We start from the raw sequence: 25273 nt of genomic DNA, 5'->3' as shown, positions 1-25273 counted from the left end.
GTTTGGCTCAATAACGGCACATTCACGGTAAAGTTGATCAATCTTTAATGGTAAAAGACAGTTGCCAGTGATGTGACGAAGATCGGCTCATTAATGGCTCATTATTGGCACTTGAATGGCAAACATTTTGTATCTTTGATGGCAAATTATAATTGCCAGAATTGGGACGTAGCTTGGCCCAGGAATGGCACATTAATGTCTATCATTTTGTATCTATGATGGCAAATTATAATTGCCAATATTGAGACGTAGCTCGGCCCAAGAATGGCACAGTATCGGCCAGTGTAGTGTAGCTTATAAGAACCCTTTTGCTTCCTCGACTTCAAGTCAGAGTAGCAGAGTGGTCAGAGTGTTAGGCTGTGGTGCGTCAGGTTCAGGTATCGATCCCCGCGAGAGGTAAGAATTTTTCAAATATTTGTAAGTTTGCGTTTAATTTAGGGAAATAAGCCGTATAAATGTTATAAATTAATTAGTTAATTGAATACAAAAAATTTATTTTTATTTTTTTCTAATTTTGTCAACACTGGGGGAGTAATGGCAGCCAATATTGGGCCATTAATGTCTGCTGAGATCTGGCTGCCAATAATGGGCCACTAATGTCTGCCGGGATCTGGCGGCCAATATTGGGCCATTAATGTCTGCCGAGATCTGGCTGCCAACGTCCAACCGCTGTTAACACCACAAGAGTCGGCGCAAAGTCGGGCCAATATTGTCTGCCAAGTCTCGATGCCAGCTTTGCCAATACTGGGCCAGTGTTGGGCCGCGTTGGTTTTCGCACTTGGGTAATTATTATTAATTTCAAAACGTTATATAATAATAAAATTCTTTTAATAACCAAACACTTTTTTTTATTATTAATGTTGTCAGTTTCTTCTGACCTTCTTTTCTCTGTTGGTTTATGTATTTCTTTAATAATTTCTTTTAGAATTATGTAATCTTTTTAAATTTATAGATAATACACACTTCTTAGATGAAGCAGATAAATATACGTTTTATTATCTGCAATGAAAGACATTAGTAAAATTAATTATTTTATTAGTTATTAAAATATGTATAAAATTTTTATATTGAATTTAATCTTTCATAACATTTTCTAACATTTAATTTTAAAATTTTTTAATATTTTATATTAGAATAAATTAAATATTAATATTATTTACATAAATTAAATATATAAAACTTAATCATCTAAAAATTAATTTAATTAAATTTATTTAACAGTTATATTTATCTAAATAATTTCTTATCAATAATAATTTATTAATTTATAATTTATTTAATTGGATTAAATCACTTTATTACGTCAATAATATATCTGAACGTATTTCCAAAATAGATTGAGATTTTTAAGTACTTGAAAGACGAAGATGATGAAAAACATTTGTATAAAGGGAATATAGCCCTCTTACGCACACTACTTTTATTTTAATGTGTAAGTATATGTTCGTATAGTGAATGAACCTCTCTATTTCAAGTGTTTAAAAGACAAAGATAGAAAATATGAATTCAGCCAATTGAGTATAGCTCACGAGTGAAAGCAACCAATGGGATAGGCGTTACTATACTTCGAGATATTTCGAGAGATTTTCGTTTAGAGATTTCTTATATAGGATTAATCCTCCGAATTGCCATTTGACATAATTTTCAAACCTTCGAAATATTATATTACATAACTTGCATTTATCGAAATTTTATTTGTCATAATGTTCATTTACTCGAATTATCAAGTGAAATAAAGCGCATTTACTCGAATTCTCATGTGACATAACCTTCAAATCTTCGAAATGTCATATTTAAGAAATTTCATTTATCGAAATTTTATTTGTCATAATGTTCATTACTCGAATTATCAAGTGACATAAAACGCATTTACTCGAATTCTCATGAGACATAACCTTTAAATCTACGAAATGTCATATTTCAGAAATTTTAATTTATAGAAATTTTATTTGTCATAATTTTCATTTATTCGAATAACCATTTAACATAAAATTTATTTGTCCGAAATTCCATTTGACATAATTTTCAAACATCCGAATTACTTTTTAACCTATAATGCAAGTCACAGAAAGTTCATTTGTCCTAAAAATAACAATAGAAATGAGAAAAATATTTGAAAATTTCATTGTTATTTTTAGGACAAATGAACTTTCTGTGACTTGCATTATAGGTTAAAAAGTAATTCGGATGTTTGAAAATTATGTCAAATGGAATTTCGGACAAATAAATTTTATGTTAAATGGTTATTCGAATAAATGAAAATTATGACCAATAAAATTTCTATAAATTAAAATTTCTGAAATATGACGAATATGACATTTCGTAGATTTAAAGGTTATGTCTCATGAGAATTCGAGTAAATGCGTTTTATGTCACTTGATAATTCGAGTAATGAACATTATGACAAATAAAATTTCGATAAATGAAATTTCTTAAATATGACATTTCGAAGATTTGAAGGTTATGTCACATGAGAATTTGAGTAAATGCGCTTTATGTCACTTGATAATTCAAGTAAATGAACATTATAACAAATAAAATTTCGATAAATGAAAGTTATGTAATATAATATTTCGAAGGTTTGAAAAATATGTCAAATAGCAATTCGGAGGATTAATAATTATGACAAATAGTCATTCGGAAAAACAAAATGTATGTCAAAAAAAATTTTCGACATATTAAAAATTATATTAAAAAACAATTCGACTATTTAAATAATAGGATAAAGAATAAATTGATAAATTAAAAATTATGTTGAATGAAATTTCGAAAACTGAAAATTATGCGAAATGATGTTTCGATGATAAGAATTTCGATGTTTTGAACATTAGGAAATTGAAATTTGAGGAATAATCATGCGCCCCTTTTAAAAAAAATACAAAATAAATAAATAATACCTAACAATAGAAAAATAATAAATAGTCGAAAATTAATAGAAATAAATAGCTGTAATTATTTAAATAAAAATTAAAACAAGTAAAATATTAAAATATTAAAATTTTGCATTACATTTATTAGGAAATCCCTCAAAAAGATATTCCCAGTTAGTCATCCAATGATGTTTTGGTAGCTTTGAGTGATGAAGACGAAGATGATTCTCTAAATTTACAAAGTTTTTATAAAAGTAAAAAATCTCAGAAAAAACAAAACACAAAAAGAAATCATTTATCAAAAGAATGGAGAAGAGAACTTGACTATTATTTGTCGCAACCATGTGCAGATGGAGAAGAAAATATTTTAGAGTGGTGGCAAATGAATGAAAAATTATATCCAACATTATCATCAATGGCTAGAGACTATTTTGGCGTTCAGGCATCTTCAGTTCTAGCCGAAAGACTCTTTTCTCGTGGATCACTTACCATTAGGAAACACAGAAATAGATTGGACAATGATTCCATAAAATACCTAATGTGTTTAAATTCATGGACCACTTGCTCGTTAAAAGAAAAAATATTATCTTCTTTAAATACATAAAATAAAGAATGTTTTAAATTCGTTTTAAATGAAAATTTAGAAAGACATTACTGTTATCTTTGTTTAAATATACTGAAAGAAATTTGATATTTAAAAATAAAAATATAATAAAATTTCAAAAATAAGTGCGTCAAATCAATTATTAATTACAATAACAGAGTGTCTACTGAAAATATTACTTAAAATTCCAGGACATTTTCCGGACACTCCAGGACATTAAAATAAAAAATATTCTTTCATATAACGTTTACCATAATTTAAATTAACATCCTTGAACAAAAATATTCGTTTTATTATATCAAGAGTTAAAATCTATATTGTAGATACCAGTTTCTTTAATCAAACGACAAATTGAAATTATTTTTTGATGCATCAAAAAAACAATTTTTTTAATTTCAGTAAAATTTTTTAATTATTGAATATTTACAAGCAAAATATGGAAAATTAAAGGACAAAATTAGAAAATTCAAGATATTTAAGATTCAGGACATTTTTTCAAATTCCAGGACATTTCCAGGAATTCCAGGACCAGTAGACACCGTGAATAAATATAACCAAAACATTTTATAATAAAATATTTATATCATAATTTAAAACGAAATTAGTAACGCACAAAGTAAATTTAATCAAAAGAAAATTTTGTGAAGCCTTAAAAACCATTTTAAAAATGTTAATTTATGTTAATTATTAATTCCTAATGTGTAAAATTTAATTCAACGTTAAATTTTACCTTACTTTTATTGTAATGTGATTTTACTTTCAAAAATTGTTGTCGATCAAAATCTCGATCAAAATCAGTTATTGAGATTCTTTTGTTAAAAAGAACGATCCGATCGATATCACAGCCACACAAAAAAAAAAGTTCTGATCTGGGGGTCTCACTATGTAGACAATTCAATTAATTCAATTAATTCAAAATGGCGGATCCAATATGTCTGTGTCAGCCATATTGGATCCGCCATTTTGAATTTTAAAAAACCGACATCAGATTCGTAATCAGCGACCCCATAAACCCCAGAGTAACGAATTTCAAGCGAATCCGATGAATTTTTCAAAAACGTGTCCGCCATATTGGATCCGCCATTTTGAATTTTTGAAATCAGACTTCAAATTCGTAAGCAGCGACCCCAAAAACCCCCGAGTAACGAATTTCAAGCGAATCCGATGAATTTTTCAAAAATGTGTCCGCCATATTGGTTTTTTGAGGTTGTGTCAAAATCCTGATCTGATGGGGTTAAATGGACCTCGGATTCGGATTCAGCGACCCAAAAAACATAAAGTCTTTATAGTGAGACCCCCAGATCAGAACTTTTTTTTTTGTGTGGCTGTGTATTTAATTAATGAAAAGACGATCACTTTACTCGTTTCGTATAATTTCTCGATTGTTTTGTTCGACATGCAACACAATTTAATATATTTTAAATATTTAATAATTTATCAAAAAACGGTATGCTGTCCTCGAAAGTTCAAGGAGACCAACGAGTGATTTTATTTTAAATTCAAAAGATTTTTTTAATGTGAGGCACAACCATCTCATTACTTTTAAAAACATGAAATAATTTCATGTAATTTTTAAATATAATTAATTTACATTCCTTAATATGAAAGGAATAAAAAAGGAAAGGAAACGAAAGGATCCTTTGAACTGATTTGATTTAACAGTATAACTGGTATCAATATTATTGGTTTTCTTTAGTTTATTTTAAATAAATAATATTTTGACAAATCAATACTAACAATACTAACAATACTTAAACAAAGCTTAATTAACAATTGCACAGTTTCCTTATTTTTAGTTGTTTAAGTCGCGTTTTTTGTATATTTTCTTGTATATAAAGTAATTCCTTAACTTGTTGTCAAATTTCACATTTGTTAATAATTTGAATTGTTTTAAACAATTGTTAAAAAATATTGAGGAGAAAATTTTTTTAAAACATAGTGTGGGACCCAATCAGTGACCAACCATACAAATAAGAAAATAACTATTTGATTCATATGCAAATAAAAAATAAAAAACAGACAATGTTGAATTAAAGATTGATTTTAAATTAAGATTTTCTTATTACTGTGTAATTAAAGTTAAGATTTGTACACCCAACGTGCATTTGGAATTATCCTCGCTGATTCTACTGTTCTGTTTTTATGATATTCAATCTGTAACTTTTGCTTTTTCAATCAAGAATCGATTGACAGTGTCAGTTTTTAATAGTTTGTTTAAATAATTCTAAAATAATATGAATTATAATATACCTAATAATAATAATAAAAAAAAATAAAAAAGGGTTTTATTTTATTTGCTTATGAATCAAATAGTTATTTTCTTATTTGTATGGTTGGTCACTGATTGGGTCCCACACTATGTTTTAAAAAAATTTTCTTCTTAATATTTTTTAACAATTGATAATAACAATTCAAATTATTAACAAATGTGAAATTTGACAACAAGTTAAGAAATTACTTTATATAAGGGAAGTGTTCCGGTTGTGGGCACCCTTTTGTTTTTGCCTCATAACATTTGTCCATGTGCATATTATTCAAATATATGTGTACGAATTTAAAGCTAGAGGTCTAAGGTGACTGTCAGTGAAGGAATTAAATTGATTCCTTTAAATAAAAAAGTTTTATTAGAAATTTAGTGAAATGGGAATTTTTTGACAAAAAAAATTTTGTACCCGGTTGTGGGCACCCTTGAAAAATCCGCTAAAAATGGAAAAATATTAAAGGAAACCAACACAAATAAAGAAGAAATGAAAGTTTCTTTATTTTAAGAGAATTTGCCGGGATAAAGAACAAAAATGATGACACGTTTTCACACTATGCTCATCGCTAACAAAAGCATAATGCTTGCATGTGAAGTAGCTAGTACGCATACCATAACGCACTTCTAATGCATTGAACGACTATATTCATCGCATTTAATGGAGTTTGCGGCTGTCACTTTCCTTGGCAGAAAGTTTAGATAGATGAGACAGTAGTCCTCATCATTGTCAGATGGTAGAGCCTCCTTAACATAAAGGTGCCCACAACCGGGAATGACAGTCATTTTTTAAAAAGACCAACACATTTTGTGATGCAGGATTTTGGTTAAACACGAAGGTAAATCACAAAATATAATGACAACACTGCAAAAAAAAAATTAAACCCTTTTTTTCTGAACGAATCTACACCCATATGTTGCTCTTCGAAAACAATACAAAATTACTTTTTTATTTATTTAATGCAAATTTTCTTTATTATGCTCACAGCTATTACACAAATGCATATATTTGTTTCGTTATCAATACGAAAAGTCCGTATTGTCAACGAACACGACTTGCAATACTTAGATCAGTAAAATCTGCTTGCCGTCGAAGTTTACGTAGGGGTGCCCACAACCGGAGGGTGCCCACAACCGGCGCACTTCCCCTACAAGGAAATATACAAAAAACGCGACTTAAACAACTAAAAATAAAGAAACTGTGCAATTGTTAATTAAGCTTTGTTTAAACAATGTTACATTCATAAATGAGAGTAAAAAATACTTCCTGTAAAACGTAACTAGTAATAATAATTGTTGATAAAATATAATTAATTTTGTGTTAAAAAATAAAAATATAAATTGTTTGTAACATAACAAAAAGTAATTGTTTATAACAATAAATTTCACTGGTATTTACTTGCATATCATAAGTATAGTAGATTATGCAAAATTTAGTCACTAAATTTACATAATATTAAAAAAAGCTTTTGTTAATTTATTTGTTTATAACAAAAGCAAAAATTGTTTAAACAAAATAGTTAATGTCTCAAAACATTTTTAGAACATGGCTATAATGTTTTTGGTAATTATTAATAATATAATAGGCTTTGATAAGCAACAATATTTATTTAAAGTAAAAAAAATTCTAATTTTTTTATTTAACATTTAATAAACAATTAATGGAAAATTTTTTCTTAAATACAAAACGTACGTTTTATGCAAAATTTTATTATCTTTAATTTAAAAAAAAATTTTGTCAATCGGTTAAAAATTGTGGTCTAAAAATCAATTTGTCCAATAGCGTGTTTTTTGCCCCACTGTGGACCGTATTGGAATTGATCAACCAAATTATGTTTAATTTTTTGTGTTCTTTACTACAATGTTTAAATTTTATTATTCTTATTTCTTTGCTAACAACATCAAAAAAATGTATTAAATTTAAAATAAAATACTCGTTGGTCTTCTTGAACTTTCGGGGGTAGCATACCGTTTTTTGTTAAATTATTATTAAATATTTAAAATATATTAAATGTACAAATTAACATTTCTTTCCTTATTCAGTAATAACTCCAATACTAGCGTCTTTTTACACCTGGTGCTTGCATTGTAATATTTAGGAATTTTTTTCTCACAAACAAAAAATAACGCCAAGCTAAAAATTTCAGGAAAGTTTCATTATATTATCAACATTATTCATAATTCTTTTTAGATTTGAGTAACACGGGAGAAAGGGTTTAAATATTAAAAACAAATTATATTATTTAAAGCAATTAACCTAAAATTCATTATTATTATTTACAGTAATTTTTTTCTGAAAGTTAAGTATTTTGAGCACAAAAACTGTTCAGAACAATTTTTTGTGTCTCAAAGCGAAAGAAGTTATTTTCAAAATAAAAAAGTTTTATAAAAATATTTTAATGCAAATATCTAGAAAAATAAAAATAATTTATTATTGTTACTTGGTGTACTTCATTAGGACCCTAATCACTCTTAATTCTCATAATATGAGAAAAATCTGAGACATCATATTTCATTTTCATATGAAACGCCCCATGTATTAAAAATATTCTTAAAGAAATACAGGTTTTTTATTAGGTAACAGGAAAAATGTTGTCGAAAAATTTGCAGGATTTTACGTATGAATTCATATGGTTTTTTATATAGGGTCCTATGTAGAAAGACAGGTTTTAGTTTCTACTAATACATTTAACAAAGTTTCTACCAATTAAAAAAAGTGTTTATACAACTCTGGCGTATTATGGTCATTTTATCTACCTTTACAGGCGCATATTAAGTTCCTCCTTTTAACCCAACGGTCAATAAAGTACTCATTAGTACCTTAGGGCAATAATAGACACTTTATTGACCAGCTGGGTAATATGGGGAAACTTAGCATGCACCGGTACAGGTAGCATAGAGTGATAATAATACGCCTTTGTTGCATAATGTACTATTTTATATTAATAAGTTTTTAAAAAATTGCATTTTACTTTAATTTTTATTGACGTAATATTTATGTAAATAGACCCGAGTCAAAATTTAAGCCCTACACTGAGAGAAAAAAATTGTCGAAATGGCGCCGTTTACTCATGCAAATTTGGCAGTGTTGAGAAACGCCATGTCATGTTGAAACGACTGTGTGAAACATTGTAGTTTTAGCATGAATTTCCTGCTACTTCTACAGTTTTGCAATGCTATAACTGCAATGTACTGCAGAAATAACTGCTGAAATAGCGGTTTCCTAATGGCAGTACAATTCCTGCTATACTAGCATCACTTTACCGCTACAATAACGGCGGTCTTTTTCTCAGTGTACTTTCAGCCTACAATATAGGTGTTATTTTAGATTTTAGAAGTCATAACGTAGGGACTATTTGCGATACAATTAGTTTGAATTAGATTCTACATAACTTCAAAAATTGGTGGAAATTTAGGATTATTTTTAATACATTAATTGAAATACAAATACTGTTCTCTGAATTTGAATTAGTTAAAAATAGTATTTGATAGGAAAAGTCGTTTACTGATTCAAATAGTAATATTTTCCTTATGAAATAGTTAATTGCAACTAATTATTAGTTTTTCCCAGGTAACTTAAATTCCCGGTTAGTAGACTACCATTTAAGTATATCAGTAGAAACTAAAACCCGCCGAAGACGGGTACGACAGCTAGTAAGTATATAATAACTTATTATAAAAATTTTATAAGCTTACGAATGGTATATTTGTTAATTTTCTGACATTTGTATTAACTTCTTAAAGGAATTTTTTAAGTGAAATGAAATTAAAGTTGATAAATACTTGCAGCAATTAAAGATTACAATATTTTGCACCCACAACACATAGTTATACATAATATAAGCACTATATTGTTGTCTATCGTCGTTTATAAGCAGCAATATGATACTTCAGTTTAACAGTGAGAAAGATTCCAATTTAAAAAACTAAAGAAACATATGATGTTGCTTTTTGTATTATTCTAACACTGGGTTGCAAGAAAATCTTGATACAGTGTTTCTTTAAAAATTCTTGTGTTTATTGAAACTTAAGGTGTCACTGAATAAGAATATGCAACAAAAAAATTTTCTCATACGGCCAGTTTTATTAAAAAAACGAGATTAAAGTAGGAGAGTATAGTCAAGGTCAGACCACCTTTTGACTTTTGTTTATAACTTCTTTTTAAAAATGAATTTGGTGAATTGAAGTATATTGTTGGAAAGTTCTGTTTAAAAGGAATATTTTTTCTGTACAAAGTACAGAAATTGATTGGTTTTAAAATGAAAAAGTTATAAAGGTTTCAAAAAAAATTTGTAGTCTAGGTTGTCCCTTACAGTCAAGGTCGGACCTTGATTTTTCATTTTATGTTTGAAATTCAAAGGGCATTACTGTTAAAAAATAAAATAACATTTTTAGCGTTACGAAAAATGTATCCTTTATGGTTTACAACTTGTAAAGAGTTACAAGTACAAAAAACAAAAAAGTAAAACGTTATTGTTACAAAAAAGTAACGCGTAACAGTTCAAAATAACTTAATGAAATAATTAACAAAATTTACAGGATTTAATATTATTTTTCTAATATCTTTGGCAAAATGTGTGAGTATGTGTGTGTACAAATGTTTTTTTGTATATTTATTAAAAAGTATCTGCCAAATTCATGTATTTTAAATGGTGGTCTGACCTTGACAAAATGCACCATTATCGAATTGTTCTAACCAAAAACAGATTTGTTTCCGGATTCCATCCCATGTTTTTTTATATTTTATTAATGGTTTTTTCACATGATACACAAAACTTTTTTTGAGCTTTTTTTGTACCGAGGTTATAAAAACATTACATTTAATTCTCCAAAAATTGAATATAACAAAAATTTAGGTGTCACTAAGACAAGCTTCGCCAAGTATGCGCATATAGGTGGCGCTAGTGAACTTGTCCAAAAAATCGCGAATGGACTACCTAGACAGTGGTCCAACCTAGACTATACTTACCTATAAAAAAATCGCATTTTTAGCTCTTTTTAAAGCTCTGTAAAATAAAAACGCAACATGATAAAATATTTGAAAGTTTCAAATGAATGCTTAAATTATCAACTTTAAGGCCCAGAATTGAAAGATGATTGATACTAATCAAGGGGAATATATTTTAATTAAAAGAAATTGCTACCTCAAATAGTCAAAATAGGGAATTGGGATATTATAGAAAAAAATCGATTTCTACAATTAGATTTGCTTGAAATTTGTTATTTGGGTGATTCTGAAGTTGCTTATGGCAAATAAAAAGTTAGATTTAAGAATTTCAAAATAGCGGATTCAAAATTTTCAAAATCAGTAATTGTAGATATTTTCACCACTGGTGAAAAAGTGTTGCGTGTCGTTTTAACACACCAAAGGTGTTAAAATAACATTTACTTTTTCTGTGGAAAAAATTTTTTTTCAGCATATTTTTATTCAGTGACACCTAAAGTTACAATAAAGAATAAACACAAGAATTTTTAAGTAAACCCTACTTCAACATTTTTTTGTAACTCTGTAAAATGAATTTGTTTGGTGGTTAGAAAAAGACAAATGTCAAATGACTTCTTTTTCTGAATTGGCATCTTTTTCCCTATTTAACTGAAGTGGCATGTTGCTGTCTCCAAGCGAATGTGTTATAATTTTTATACAATTTTAATACGATTATTTTTACCTTTTCCAAAATTAGGTCGCTTCTTCCAGTACTGAGCGAATCATAGGTAAGCTGATAAAACAAAATACATTTATTTGTAAAATCTAAAATTCTATTAAAATTTACTACATATTAACCGCGCATGGAGAAACCTGCATGTGTGAACAGAATTTAATTGTTTTTGTTATTGCGTCTTTGAATGCATTCAATTTTTTAACATGTTTTATTAATTTAAACTAATTGCCGATAACTAACATATGTGACCTGGTCTACGAAAAGGGGGCTTACGTGCGAAAACAAAGTTTCAAGAATACAGATGTTGAAGTTAAATAACTAGTTTTGTCAGTTCTCGTTAATTGTTATTTTTATACAAACTTGTTACTCGGTGGTTTTTGGGGTTACTAATTACGAATCTAGTGTCAGATTTTAAATTTCCAAAATGGTGGATTAAATACACAATTGGTTCCAATTAGATATAGGTTGGATAATTAGGTCACTTTCTATCTAGGGGTTTTAGATAATGCCGATTACGAAACTGACATCAAATTTCAAAAATTAAAAATGGAGGATCCAATATGTCGGACGATTTTTTTTTAAATTTGACAAAATATGTTTGAAACACCCAACTTGGAAAATTTTTGGGTCGCTGATTTTGAATCTGATATCAAATTTTAGAAATTTTAAATGTCGGATTCAATATGGTGAACTAAAATTTAAAAAGTAATTGGATTTTGTTAAAATTTATTACTCGGGAGTTTTTGAGGTCGCTGTTTACCAATCTGACAACAAATTTAAAAATAACGGATTTAATATAGCGGACGAAAATTCAAAAAGTAATTGGATTTTGTTGAAATTTGTTACTTGGGAGTTTTTGAGGTCGCTGATTACGAATATGACATCAAATTTTTAAAGAACTTCAATGTAACTAAATAATTCAATTTTCTTGTTAAACTAAAATGTTATATAATTATGAGGTTGTATAATATAATCCACGAGAATATTTTCGCACCTGCGCAAACACGTGGTTAAGGCAAAGCCTTTCACTACGCAAATATTTTGCGCAGACATTTTTTTTTCATATGAACGTGGAAAATATTTCCTTTTGTGTGCGTGAAGAATAAATTTATGCCTTTCGATCTAAACAACATCTATATAGAATAAACAAAAACTTGTGGGCGATTCCACGGGTAAATCACACAGTCGTACGTCAGAAGTTACCGATTTGTCTCAAAGTTTTTAGGCGTATTCTACCTTCAACTATAGTGAACTAGCCAAAATTTCAAGTTCCTATCTCATAAAGAACGCTCACAATCGTCAATTTCGTGAAAAGTGACATTTTTCAAAACTAAGATTGAAAAATCCATTTTTGCGTGAAAAAGTGTAAATTATGGTCTAAAAAAAATTGGAAAAGTAGGGGAGAGTCTCCAGTTGTGAGACGGGTTTTATTTTTGACCCGTAAATTGTAAACGGGTAAACGAAATTGTAAATAAAATACACCGTTCGAAAGGTAACAGAAATACGCAACTTTTATTAAAAGAAAGTATAGTGTTTCGATGAACTTAAAAAATTTTACGATACATTTTCCGAGCCCATCGCTTTTGTCACACGGAAAGAAGAGTTATAGTGGGCTGTACTATTACGCATTTAGTAAGAAAATTTGAGTTGTGACAAATAAATATTAAGTAAAGGTTACGAAACAACGTTCATCTTTTTTTTGTCGATCGAACTAAACATAGTAGTAAAGATGAATGTTTGCTTCGTGAAGTAAACAAAAATAATTCTGTTCAAGTTTTTTAATGAAATTAGTAATTGAACTATAAAAATATATTTAAATTAATTAAATAGCAACCTATTACAAAATTAAACGAAATCGAGATAAAATATTATTTTTCAAAACTTTATTTGCTGTGATACTTATTATGCTTATTATTTATGCTTGTTATTACAATAAATATTAGGTTATTGTTATCATAATTAAAACAAATTTTAGGTATTTATTCAATTATGCGACAAATATATTTTGTAAAGAAATATATAAATATTAATATATCGATATTATAATATTCTCTATTATACTAAACAATTATAGAAATAATAATTTTTTAATTAGTTTGGTATTGTTACCTTATATAACCTTCAATGGCTTTTTGTAAAATCCCCACATATAACAAATTCTTGGGAAAATAATTAGTATCACTGACAAAATTATTTATTTAGAAACATTTAATCATTATAAGACTATTATTGTTTAACTATAATAAAAGAGGTTAATTTTTATTTTGGCAAATTGTAAAAAAAATCGTAGATATGACATTTCATATCGTAGACGATACTAATGAAGTTGGTAGTCTTAATAACTAAACAGCCGATTAGTGAAGTTTACTTTTTGTTTTGTTAAACGAAAATGTCACCATATTGTTTAGTAACTATGACTCAGGGTTGAGTATGATTGACTACTTTCTTCTCTCCGTGCAACAAAAAAAAATGTCTCCAGTTGTGAGACACTCATTAAAAATTGCAAAAATTTAATAAGTTTGACATAAAACGTTATGTTTAGTAGAAATAATTAAATATATTAATAATATATATTATTATATACTGAATAATAATATTTATTCGCCAAAATATGACTATCAAATAAACACAATTTAATAGCTTCAACAAGAACATTAAAATTGATTTCTTCTGAATCAATTGTTTTTTTCCACTTGACATGCCCAAAAATACTAGAAAAAAAATCAAAACAACATTTAAATAGTATGCCTGCAAAGTCGTATTTTTTATGCTGCCCAGATGAGTGTTGACACCGTCTCACAACTGGTGATATGCTGTGTCTCACACCCAGAAATTGGCGCTATTTTGAAAAAGGAAAATTAAATTATTTTCAACCGTAGATTAGAACAATGCAATATTGCATCACAAAATATAAGGAAAACACTAAACGAAAATGCATTACATTTACCTTTTCCAATTAATTAACTTGGAAAAAAAGTACTTTGCATTTATTGAAAAAATGCTTTTTAGTCGATTATCACTCACAGTGTTGGTATTTAACAAAAACAGTTTATATATCCGCTTCGGCGTACACGAAAAAGTTGGCTCATATAAAAAGAAATGTTTTTATATAAACCAATCGGCTTTTTAATATTGCATGTTAAAAAAAATTGACTGTCTTACAACTGGAGACTCTCCCCTACTAGTCGATGGGAAATTTTCCAAAGAATCCAATGGTGTTGAAATTTTTGAGAAATTTCTAAACGCATGCTCAGTAGATTAAAAAAACTGTTTTTCTCAAAAAAATTTATAACTCAAAAACACCTTTTTCGATTTGGCTAAAATTTTCAGGAAACATAGTTAAAAAACTATAGTTTAAAGTGATTATTCCGAAAATCTGGGTGTTTTAAGTTTTTAGCCATATCTTTGCAAAATAGTGACATAATTCGACTTTTTCAATGTTTCCTTACCGTTTTTGCCTTTTTGTGCCCATATGCAGCTACATATAAAAAATCTGAGCCTAAATTCACAATCCTCAGAAAATTTCCAATCAGTTATCTATATTGAAACTTATTTTTTTTATTTTAGACAAATTTTAACAGCAAAAACAAATTTTTCATTTTTTTGTAATATAAAGTTAGTAGTTTAATGTTTACAATTACAAACTCATTGGTTTCTGATTAACTGGTCTTACAAACCCTTTTGCAAATATTCATTAAATAATTTAACAACTTTTGTGTGATTAAGTCTGTATTTATTCGAAGATTGAATTAAGGATTTATTAACGCAACATGATATTTTTGAGAACAGAACAGTCAAAACAGGTGGATTGTCGGACCATTCAAAAAAGTGTTAACGGTTTTATACGATGATTTCCTTTTGTGTAAACTTTTTTCTTCACATTGTACTTTTTGCATGACAACAAAGTTTCATTATTTCTTTAAATTATTAAAATTTTATTATGACACTATGGCACGTATTAAAAAGAAATTATAGAATTTTTAATGTGAATTCAGATAATTTTTGAAAATAATAATAATATTAGCACAAGGTTTCTTATTTATTTTTTTTCTTATTTTATATTCCAATAACAATTATTCGTTAAATTTTCAAAGAACTCGAAATTTTCTTACTTACCGACAGTGGTGTTTTTACTGACAAAGAATTCTTTTACTCCCGTTGCAATAGAGGGCGTGTATGTAAATCAACCAACAAACAAATTAATTTTAAGATATTAATCATCTAATCAAACATTATTTTGGTTCTAATTTAAATTACGTAAAATACGTAATCCACACATAAAAATGCAAACTTATGTAATTTACATTTTAAATATGGCTTCCCATAATAGACTGAAAACGGCAACATAACCACTTTCAATGTTTACTTTTTGGACTGGTGAAAGCAACCAAGTATTGTAAAAAGTAATTTAAAACCATATGAAAAATCGTGTAATTTTCTTAAAGTACGTAATTATAAGTATAAATTGTTTTAGTGATCAATTTATTATTTACCCAGTGGGCACAGGGACGTCTAAAAGACGTCTTAAAGACGTCCCTTTTTGTCCGCGGACGATTCGGGGACAATGATGGCAATGTCTCTGAGTCATCAAAAAGACAACTAAAAGACGTCTAAAAGACGTTCTATGTCTGGTCCAAAAGACGTCCAAAAGACATAAGAAAGGACGTCTAAAAGACGTCTTTTGGACGTCTAAAAGACCTAAAAGGGACGTCTAAAAGACGTCTTTAAGACGTCTTTTGGACGTCCTTTTTACATTCCTTCAGATCTTAAATAAACATTTCTTTTATAACATTTTCTAAGTTGAAATTCAGTAATATTGTATTAAATTTATTTTAAGTTTAATTTTATTTTTTCTAAAATGTGGAGAAATAATGAAAAAATTCCTACGAAGCTGGGATCGAACTCGGATACCTTGGGCTTGAAACACTGCGCTTTAAGCACCTCAGCCGTTCAAGACAGATATGAACCTCTACAAAGTTAACGATCTCACTTGTCAATGAAATGAATTTAACTTAGAAAAATTCCAATAAATTTCACATTCAAAAATTTCTAAGTCCAAGTTGAACTTAGAAAATAATATTTTCTATTTATGAAAATTTTTCTATTTTCAAATGTTGAATGAAAAAGACGTCTTTTAGACACTTTAAAGACATCTAATGGCCAAGACATAGAACATGAATAGGACGTCTTTAAGACGTCTTAAAGACGTCTTTTTGTACAAGTCCAAAAGACGTCCGCAAAAAGACATCCTTAGGACGTCTTTTGAACAAGTGTGCCCACTGGGTACAATATGACCCAAAAAGGTAACTTTTATTACATAATATAATGAACACTGATATATAAAGTTTTTAAAATTTGCATTCTAGAAAATGAGTATTTTTATAACAGATGCGATAGGACATTGTAGCATTAGTAAATTATTAAATAATTCTACTTCTTGTGATGATAAAATAACCTGGCTTAAAGAATTATCAGAAGAAAACTTACTATTGTTGCGTTGGAGAAGCAACATATGGGATAGGGTAAATGCAATTACGTCTACAGTATGTGAAAAACATTTCAAAACATTTCTCTATTGGTATGAAATGAAATCAGTTAATTGCATAGATCCTTTTCATAAACATTCCTCAAAAATTAAAAATGGTCTTCGGTCAGTAGACCTAAATTTTGCGATGAAAATTAAAGATCAAATTCGAAGCGTTCCTCTCAGTTGGAAACTCTGTGATAATTGTAGGAAAGAAATATTGGCAAATATTTACATGGTTAGTACGTTTAAATATTAGTTATAACTTAATTGCAATTATAATAAAAATAATAATCACAGTAGTAACAATAATTGTTATGAAAGAAGATTTCGACTTTATCAGCAAATAGTGACATCTACACCTAGAGAAAAATATTATTTAAACCAAATATATTTTATTTGAATTAAATAAATATATATTTGTCTCAGAACCAACTAGAATTTTTATTTGTTTTAAATAAAAATTTAATTCGACATAAATAAAACATATATGAGGCATTATTCCTGAACTGCCCCAAAAATAAAAAAAAGTTCTTGGATTTCCTTTATACTTTGGAAATATGTTACCCTAGTAGGTACAAGTTACTACACTAATTTACAGGTCCAACCCCCCACCCCAATCAAAAGGGTGGGGGGTTGAAATTTCAGCTTCAACTCGAACATGCATTCTTTAAACATTTGTAGTTTCTACTTAAATTATTCAATTAAAAAAAGTAAGTAGTGTTTTAGAAAGGTTTTTTTGTGTACTTTTAAAATATTTTATTTATATAATAAAAAAAAATTTTTTTTTGCAAAAATTTTTTAAAATAAATAGTTTTTTGCAATTTTGTGCAAGTTCGGTAGTTTTTATTTTCTTTTTAATAATCTCAAATGAAAGCTTGAGAATTCCCCTAAAAGAAGATATAAGTCTGAAAATGGGCCGAAACAATTTGCCAAAGATATAGTGTAATAAGTAAAATTTGTCCGTCCGCTCGCGCACTCCAGCGCGATGAACAGTGGGATTTTTTTTCAACTTACTATTGAAAATTGTCTAGAAACTACAAATTTTATCGGATGTTGATGTTCTTGATTTAAAATTACTAAGAGATCCATCAAAGTCGATTTTTGAATTTTTAATTGTTTATTTTTTTCTTGTTACTCAAAAATTTGACAAATTACAATATTTTGAGAAAAAATCATGTTAGTTTTTTTATTTTTCCATTACACATGATCGAAATCAATTTAAATTAGTCTAGTATGACCACCCGACAATTAATAAAGCATAATACAATTTATTTAAATTGCTGCAAACAATGTTAATTAACAAATAGATTACTTCGGACCTTCTTCATAAAAAAATTGGTTTTTTTGCAGACAAGTTTAAATTTATGTCTAATTTAGTAAAAAACTATTTTACAGTTAAAAATTATCATTAATATTAACAATTATATAAACAATAATCAACTTCCTTTTGTCTTTGTCAACATTTTCGTCATTTTTTAAACTTTAAATATTTATATCATATGTACATTCTTTCAAAAACATAAAAAATTTATTAGCTTAAACAATTACATTTGTTATAAACAAACTTTTCATTTTTAAACAAATAAGTAGCTTTTTTCTTCAAACAAAATTTTTTCCTTTTTTTATATTTACTATCATAAAAAAGAACTCCTTAATAAAATGGGAATACTATAAATCCCTATAAATCCTTTTAGGTCTTTTAGACGTCCAAAAGACGTCTTTTAGACGTCCTTTCTTATGTCTTTTGGACGTCTTTTGGACCAGACATAGAACGTCTTTTAGACGTCTTTTAGTTGTCTTTTTGATGACTCAGAGACATTGCCATCATTGTCCCCGAATCGTCCGCGGACAAAAAGGGACGTCTTTAACCCTTTGAAGCATGAATTTTTCTCACAAAAACAGTTAATTAATTCTAATACACATAAAGGTTTTTGGGGTCACTGATTACGAATCTGATGTTAGTTTTTCAAAATTCAAAATGGCGGATCCAATATGGCGGACGATTTTTTCAAAATTGTGTTAATTTACTTCAAAATCGTTACTCGGGGGTTTTTGAGGTCGGTGATTACGAATCTGATGTTAGTTTTCCAAAATTCAAAATGGCGGATCCAATATGGCGAACGATTTTTCCAAAATTGTGTTAATTTACTTCAAAATCGTTACTCGGGGGTTTTTGAGGTCGGTGATTACGAATCTGACGTTAGTTTTTCAAAATTCAAAATGGCAGATCCTATATGGCGGACGATTTTTTCAAAATTGTTTTAATTCGCTTCAAAATCGTTACTCGGGGGTTTTTGAGGTCGGTGATTACGAATCTGACGTTAGTTTTTTAAAATTCAAAACGTCAGATCCAATATGGCGGACGATTTTTTCAAAATTGTTTTGATTCGCTTCAATTCTTTACTTGGGGGTTTTTAGGGTCATTGATTACGAATGTGATGTAATTTTTTTAAAACTGGAAATGGCGGGCTGAATATGGCTGGCGATTTTTTGAAAAATTGTTTAAATTTGCTTTAACGTCGTTATTTATTTCTGATTAAAGTATAGATATTTTCGTCCCACATGCACAAAATTGGTGCTTTTAGATAGCTGACGATAGGACGGAAAGTCATTCATTTGTTCGACCGCATGAAAATGTCGTTTAATTTTTCCCTAGGTAAATAAAAACAGCTGTTCCCATGCGTTACTTTTGTCCTAGAAAAAAATGAACTCCATTTCCATACGAGTCGAACAATTGAATGACTTTTACTCCCTGTCGTCTGCTTTCTGAAATCGACACTTTTATACATTTGGTATAAAAAGTATCATAAGTAACACGGAAACGAAGGCCAGCATAATTACTTTACGATGATTTATGTATCACGAGTGTCACAAAACTCACCGTAAAGAAATAGCTGCCTTTGTCTGCTTGTTGCTTAATGTACTATTTTTTTACAGATTTTATTATTATCCGTGCACAACATAAACGTATTATTAATCAGATTATAATCGAAACATTATCAAAATCATCAAGACCAACGATTACCATAATCATTTGTTTTATCAATTAAACAAACGAATATAAAACAAACGAAGGTGAAACAAATGACAGTAAAACAAATGAATGTGGCAAAAAGTGATTGTGAAACAAATGAATGTGAAAAAATAAAAGTGTAACGAATGAATATGAAACAAATGAATCATTTATAATAAACTATTATATATTTGGATCTGTTCTACAACTTATGATTAGAATATTTTCGCGAAAAGGATAACTTTTTTATAAAGATGATATGATATATGATCATCAGTCTCAGCATTTCTGTACCAAAGCATTTTGAGTCACATTTTTTCGCATACGTTTGATTTAATTTTAAAGGCGAAAGTTTACATTTTGGATTTATTATACAATCTCTGTATGGTTTAAAAGTCTGAGGAAAGATGGATTTACTAGAAACTGAAATACCGAGTGATAGTGAGTCAATCGATGGTCTTGTTGATTCCGATACTGGAGAAGATGATTTGATAGATGAGGTCAATATTACCAATACGAGTCAAATGAATATTGAAAATTATATTGACAATGAAAATGTTACCGATGACGAAGAAATCGATAACAACGACGATGGCAGTTGGAAAAATCGAGGGTGTCCAGGTATTAATATTCCATTCACAAAAAATAGTGGTCCAAATATTCCAGACAGGGCTGTATCACCTTTAGAGATATTTTTCTGTATTTTTCCACCCGAATTAGTGGATCTTCTTGTTAACCAAACAAATCTTTATGTTAATCAAAAGTATGCTTTATCTACTAATAGAAAAAAAAAGAAAATTGAACCTGTTACAAATGAAGAAATACGTATCTTCTTGGGGATAAATCTTTTGATGGGCATAAAGAAGCTTCCATCCTACCGAGACTATTGGTCTTTGAATAACCAACTAAAAGATCCATACATTTCCTCTGCCATGACTGTAAACAGATTCGGTTTTTTACTGCAAAATTTACACCTAAATGACAACACTAAAGAGCCAAATAGAAACCACCCTTCTTATGATAAATTGTTTAAAATAAGGCCACTTTTGGACACATTGTCAACAACTTTTCATGATTGTTGGAAGCCAAAAGAAAATCAATCTGTTGACGAAAGTATGGTCAAATTTAAAGGACGTAGCTCTATGAAACAGTATATGCCAAACAAGCCAATCAAGAGAGGATACAAAATTTGGGTTCGAGCCGATGAGACTGGTTTTGTATCGCAGTTTCAAATGTATACTGGTAAGGAGAAAAGAAATAAGGAGGATAACCTTGGAAAACGAGTCGTGATAGATTTAACTAGAGATCTTGTTGGTAATTTTCATCGGGTGTATTTTGATAACTTTTTCACCAGTCAGAAATTGATGGTTTCACTGAAAAATGACAATGTGATAGCCTGTGGAACTGTGAGAAAAAATCGTAAAGGATTACCAAAATACTATCTGCCTGATAACAAGATGAAAAGAGGAGACATTGAATTTCGTTCATGCTCCAGTGGTGTAAGTTGGGTGAAATGGATGGACAATAGAGCAGTATATTGTTTATCGAACTTTCATGATACTACAGAAATTTCAGACGTTAACAGAAGAAATAAAGATGGCAGTATAAGCACGATTCGAAGTCCAAAAATGATAGCAGATTATAACAAGCACATGGGTTATGTGGACAAAGCAGACATGCTTAAATCTTTATACGAAATTGACAGAAAATCTAAAAGATGGTGGCTTAGAATATTTTGGCATTTCTTAGATGTTTCTGTCACAAATGCATTTATTTTGTATCAAGCCAAAAATGGGTCAACAATGACACTAAAAAAGTTTAGATTGGAAGTCGTCGATGGATTGATTGGTTCAAACATAGCTACCAAGAAGGGTAGAAAGTCGCTTCCATCTACTTTTACAGGGCATAAAGCTCACATTTCTGATGCAAAACGATTTTGTCCAGCTCCACATTTGCCAACAATTCTACCAAATTGACGCAGATGTGTTTTCTGTAGCACTAAAGAAAAAGACACACGCACTTCTTGGTCTTGTGGTACGTGCGAAGTACCTTTGTGTGTAAACGTTGAAAGGAACTGCTTTTATACCTTCCATACAAAATAAGTAAGCCAAAAGTAATTGGAACATTACTAAAACATCAAAATAAAATGCATCATTTTAAATAATAATGCAATTCAATAATTTATTAATTTATTTTATTTAATTTAAATGAAAATTCCTAAATTTTAATTCAGAAGACAAAATTCATTCAAAAAGAAAAAACAAAAAAAATATAAAAATATAAAAGAACAACAAAAAAAATAAAAAAAAAGAAAAAAAGAAAAAAATTTATAAAATGAACAAAAAAAGACAAAAAAATAAACAAAAATGGAGGCAACAACCGCCACGTCCTCGATCGTGTCTCTGGGTTCGGCAGAGTGCGGTAAGTAAATTATAAAGCGCTACAGCAGCAAAATATAATTTTTTTTTCAGTTTTTACTTATAAAATTGATTCATCAAAAAGACAATAAACTCTATAAAACTATCAAACTAAACTGTTTTTCGAATAATTTTTTTAAAACGTTTTTTTTGAATAATTATACATTTTATTTGTTAAAATTAAAAAAACATTTATGCCAGATTTAGTATCATGCAAAATTGAACAATTTTGAAAAAATTGTCCGCCATATTGGATCCGCCATTTTGAATTTTGGAAAAATAACATCAGATTCGTAATTAATGACCCCAAAAACCCCCAAGTAACGAGCTTGAAGCGAATTAAAACAATTTTTTTAAAAATCGTCCGCCATATTGGATCCGACATTTTGAATTTTGAAAAAATAATATCGGATTTGTAATCAGTGACCCCAAAAACCCCCGAGTAACAATTTTGAAGCGAATTAAAACAATTTTGAAAAAATCGTCCACCATATTGGATCCGCCATTTTGGATTTTGAAAAACTGACTTCAGATTCGTAATCAGCGACCTCAAAAACCCCCGAGTAACAAGTTGGGAGCGAATCCAAATTATTTTTTTAAATATTTTTAATTTTTTAACCTTATCTGGTATTTTTGTTTTTCTAATTTTTGTTAACAACAAATTATTGTTCCAATTTCAAAATTTTGAAATTTTTTATGTTTATTAATGTATCAGGATACTAAGTTGTAAAAATAGTTTCTTTCCTATAGATTGATGTTAAAAAATAATAAAAAAATCCGAACGACTTAAGTGGGACACTGGTGTCCGGCTGTGCTTCAAAGGGTTAAGACGTCTTTTAGACGTCCCTGTGCCCACTGGGTAAATAATAAATTGATCACTAAAACAATTTATACTTATAATTACGTACTTTAAGAAAATTACACGATTTTTCATATGGTTTTAAATTACTTTTTACAATACTTGGTTGCTTTCACCAGTCCAAAAAGTAAACATTGAAAGTGGTTATGTTGCCGTTTTCAGTCTATTATGGGAAGCCATATTTAAAATGTAAATTACATAAGTTTGCATTTTTATGTGTGGATTACGTATTTTACGTAATTTAAATTAGAACCAAAATAATGTTTGATTAGATGATTAATATCTTAAAATTAATTTGTTTGTTGGTTGATTTACATACACGCCCTCTATTGCAACTTTTTTTTATTTTTGGGGCAGTTCAGGAATAATGCCTCATATTTGAGCGAAATAAAATTTTATTTAAACCAAATAAAATTTATTTGAAATAAATAAAAAGTCTAGTTGGTTCTAAGACAAATATACTATTTCTCTGTGTGTATTATTAAATTTAAATTAAACTCTATGGCTGATAAAATCGAAATCATCTTTCATAATTATAATTCTCAATCAGTGAAAAATTCTAATATTAACAATACTAGTTATTCATCTTTTGTCTATTATTAATGTTGCAGATTAGTAAAAATATAGCGACATCTAACGAATCACAAGTATCAGATTCCGGTTCGTCCTTGTTACAAGCGTTGTCACAGGATTCAATTTTTAGTTTTAATTTTTTTTCCGGAAGAAAAAGCACACGAGATATTGAATTCTGTATACTCACAAATTGGTTTGGAACGGATTGAAATTCCAGTCAATAATCAACAAAAACGGAAAACTTATGGAAAAAAAGAATAGGTGACCTCATCAATGCATTTTCAAAATTTTGTTCTTTGCGTCCTCCTGAATGTGTTATCGCTGGTGCTACTGGTACTCACAGCGTGTGTGTTTGCCAAACTCAACCAAATTTTTTTTTGCTTCTATGGATTTTTAATCGTAACAACAAATGTAGAGATGTTATAAATGCAATAACGTGTGATAAAAATAATCGAAATTGCTTAATGAGGCTCTGCAAAGAATGTACAGGAAAAGAGTACGTACAAAGAAAGATGTTCGAATTATTGATAAAAGAAGACGAATTTGAAGAAGACTTTGATGTGGAAGAAATTTTTGAAGATTGGAAAATGGAAAAAGTTGAGTTCAAACAGTGGACTACTCAAGATCGTTCCGAACTGGAAACAAAAACTGCTTCGCGTTATGAAATATTTCAATTAATATTTGAAAATATTAATAATGTATTTCAACATGACTATTTCGAAACAGCAATCGCAATATCTATCAGATCGAAAAAAGTCATTAATGGAAACTGAAGCACTTATCCTAGTAGATTTTAGTGAGAACTTTTCTTTCAATTTTCAAGATGAAATTCAAAGTGCTAACTGGACCAGAAAATATTGCACGATTCATCCAGTAGTCACAGGTGTCTGGAAGGAAAAAAAAGTTTGCCTACGATGCCAAAACAATTCATTGTTACCCTCTGGTTCCTTAGCACCCTCTGAAAAGAGAAAACTTAACCCGAAAATCGTAGCTGTTCATTTATGGAAAAATCACCCCTTTATAGGGGTGATTTGGAATTTTTTCAGAAAAAATTGTTTTTAAGGAGCAAAAATAATTTTTGAATTATTTTGATAATTGTTATTTATGTGTGTGTTCACAGGGTTTAATTTTCTAGATACAATTGATTAAAAAGTTTTTTAAAAACAAAAAATTCAAATTTTTAACTTTTCTTTTATTTAGTTAACGATTTTTGATAACATCTATTTACATATATATGTGGGCAATTTCACGTCAGATTTCAGTTCACATTTTAAATTTTGAAAATTTGATTTTTGAAAAGTAGACCTTTTTCAATGGTCTACAACTTGAAAATTATTGGTCTTACAAAAATTTCGTTGAGACAAAAAAGGTTCAGTTATTCTTCAACTTTTAAATGCTGTTACAAAACAAATTTTTTTAAAATTTTTCTTAAAAAAATAAAAAATTATATAAGCAAATTAATTTTTTTAAAATTTGGACGTTTTAAAAAAAAT

At 28.7% G+C, this 25273-nt stretch overlaps 2 protein-coding genes across 2 annotated transcripts in view; both read left to right on the top strand.

Annotated features, from left to right (window-relative positions):
* Positions 1-25273, top strand: part of LOC122512727 — a 772233-nt gene that overhangs the window by 625406 nt on the left and 121554 nt on the right. The window contains 1 exon segment of the mRNA XM_043628757.1: positions 11413-11443. Within this exon segment, the coding sequence (XP_043484692.1) occupies positions 11413-11443 (31 nt within the window).
* On the top strand, positions 20339-21907 carry LOC122512754 (piggyBac transposable element-derived protein 4-like). Its single transcript, XM_043628788.1, has one exon. The coding sequence runs from the start codon at positions 20339-20341 to the stop codon at positions 21905-21907; it is 1569 nt and encodes a 522-aa protein (XP_043484723.1).

This window comes from Leptopilina heterotoma, unplaced genomic scaffold (genome assembly GCF_015476425.1).
Source record: "Leptopilina heterotoma isolate Lh14 unplaced genomic scaffold, ASM1547642v1 Lhet_125, whole genome shotgun sequence".
Lineage (NCBI taxonomy): Eukaryota > Metazoa > Arthropoda > Insecta > Hymenoptera > Figitidae > Leptopilina > Leptopilina heterotoma.
The sequence above is the reverse complement of the archived record's forward strand: the minus strand, read 5'-3'. Positions and strand labels throughout refer to the sequence as shown.

Excerpts from the sequence above, each read along its gene's own strand:
- LOC122512754 (XM_043628788.1), top strand. The coding sequence starts at position 20,339 with ATGGATTTACTAGAAACTGAAATACCGAGTGATAGTGAGTCAATCGAT.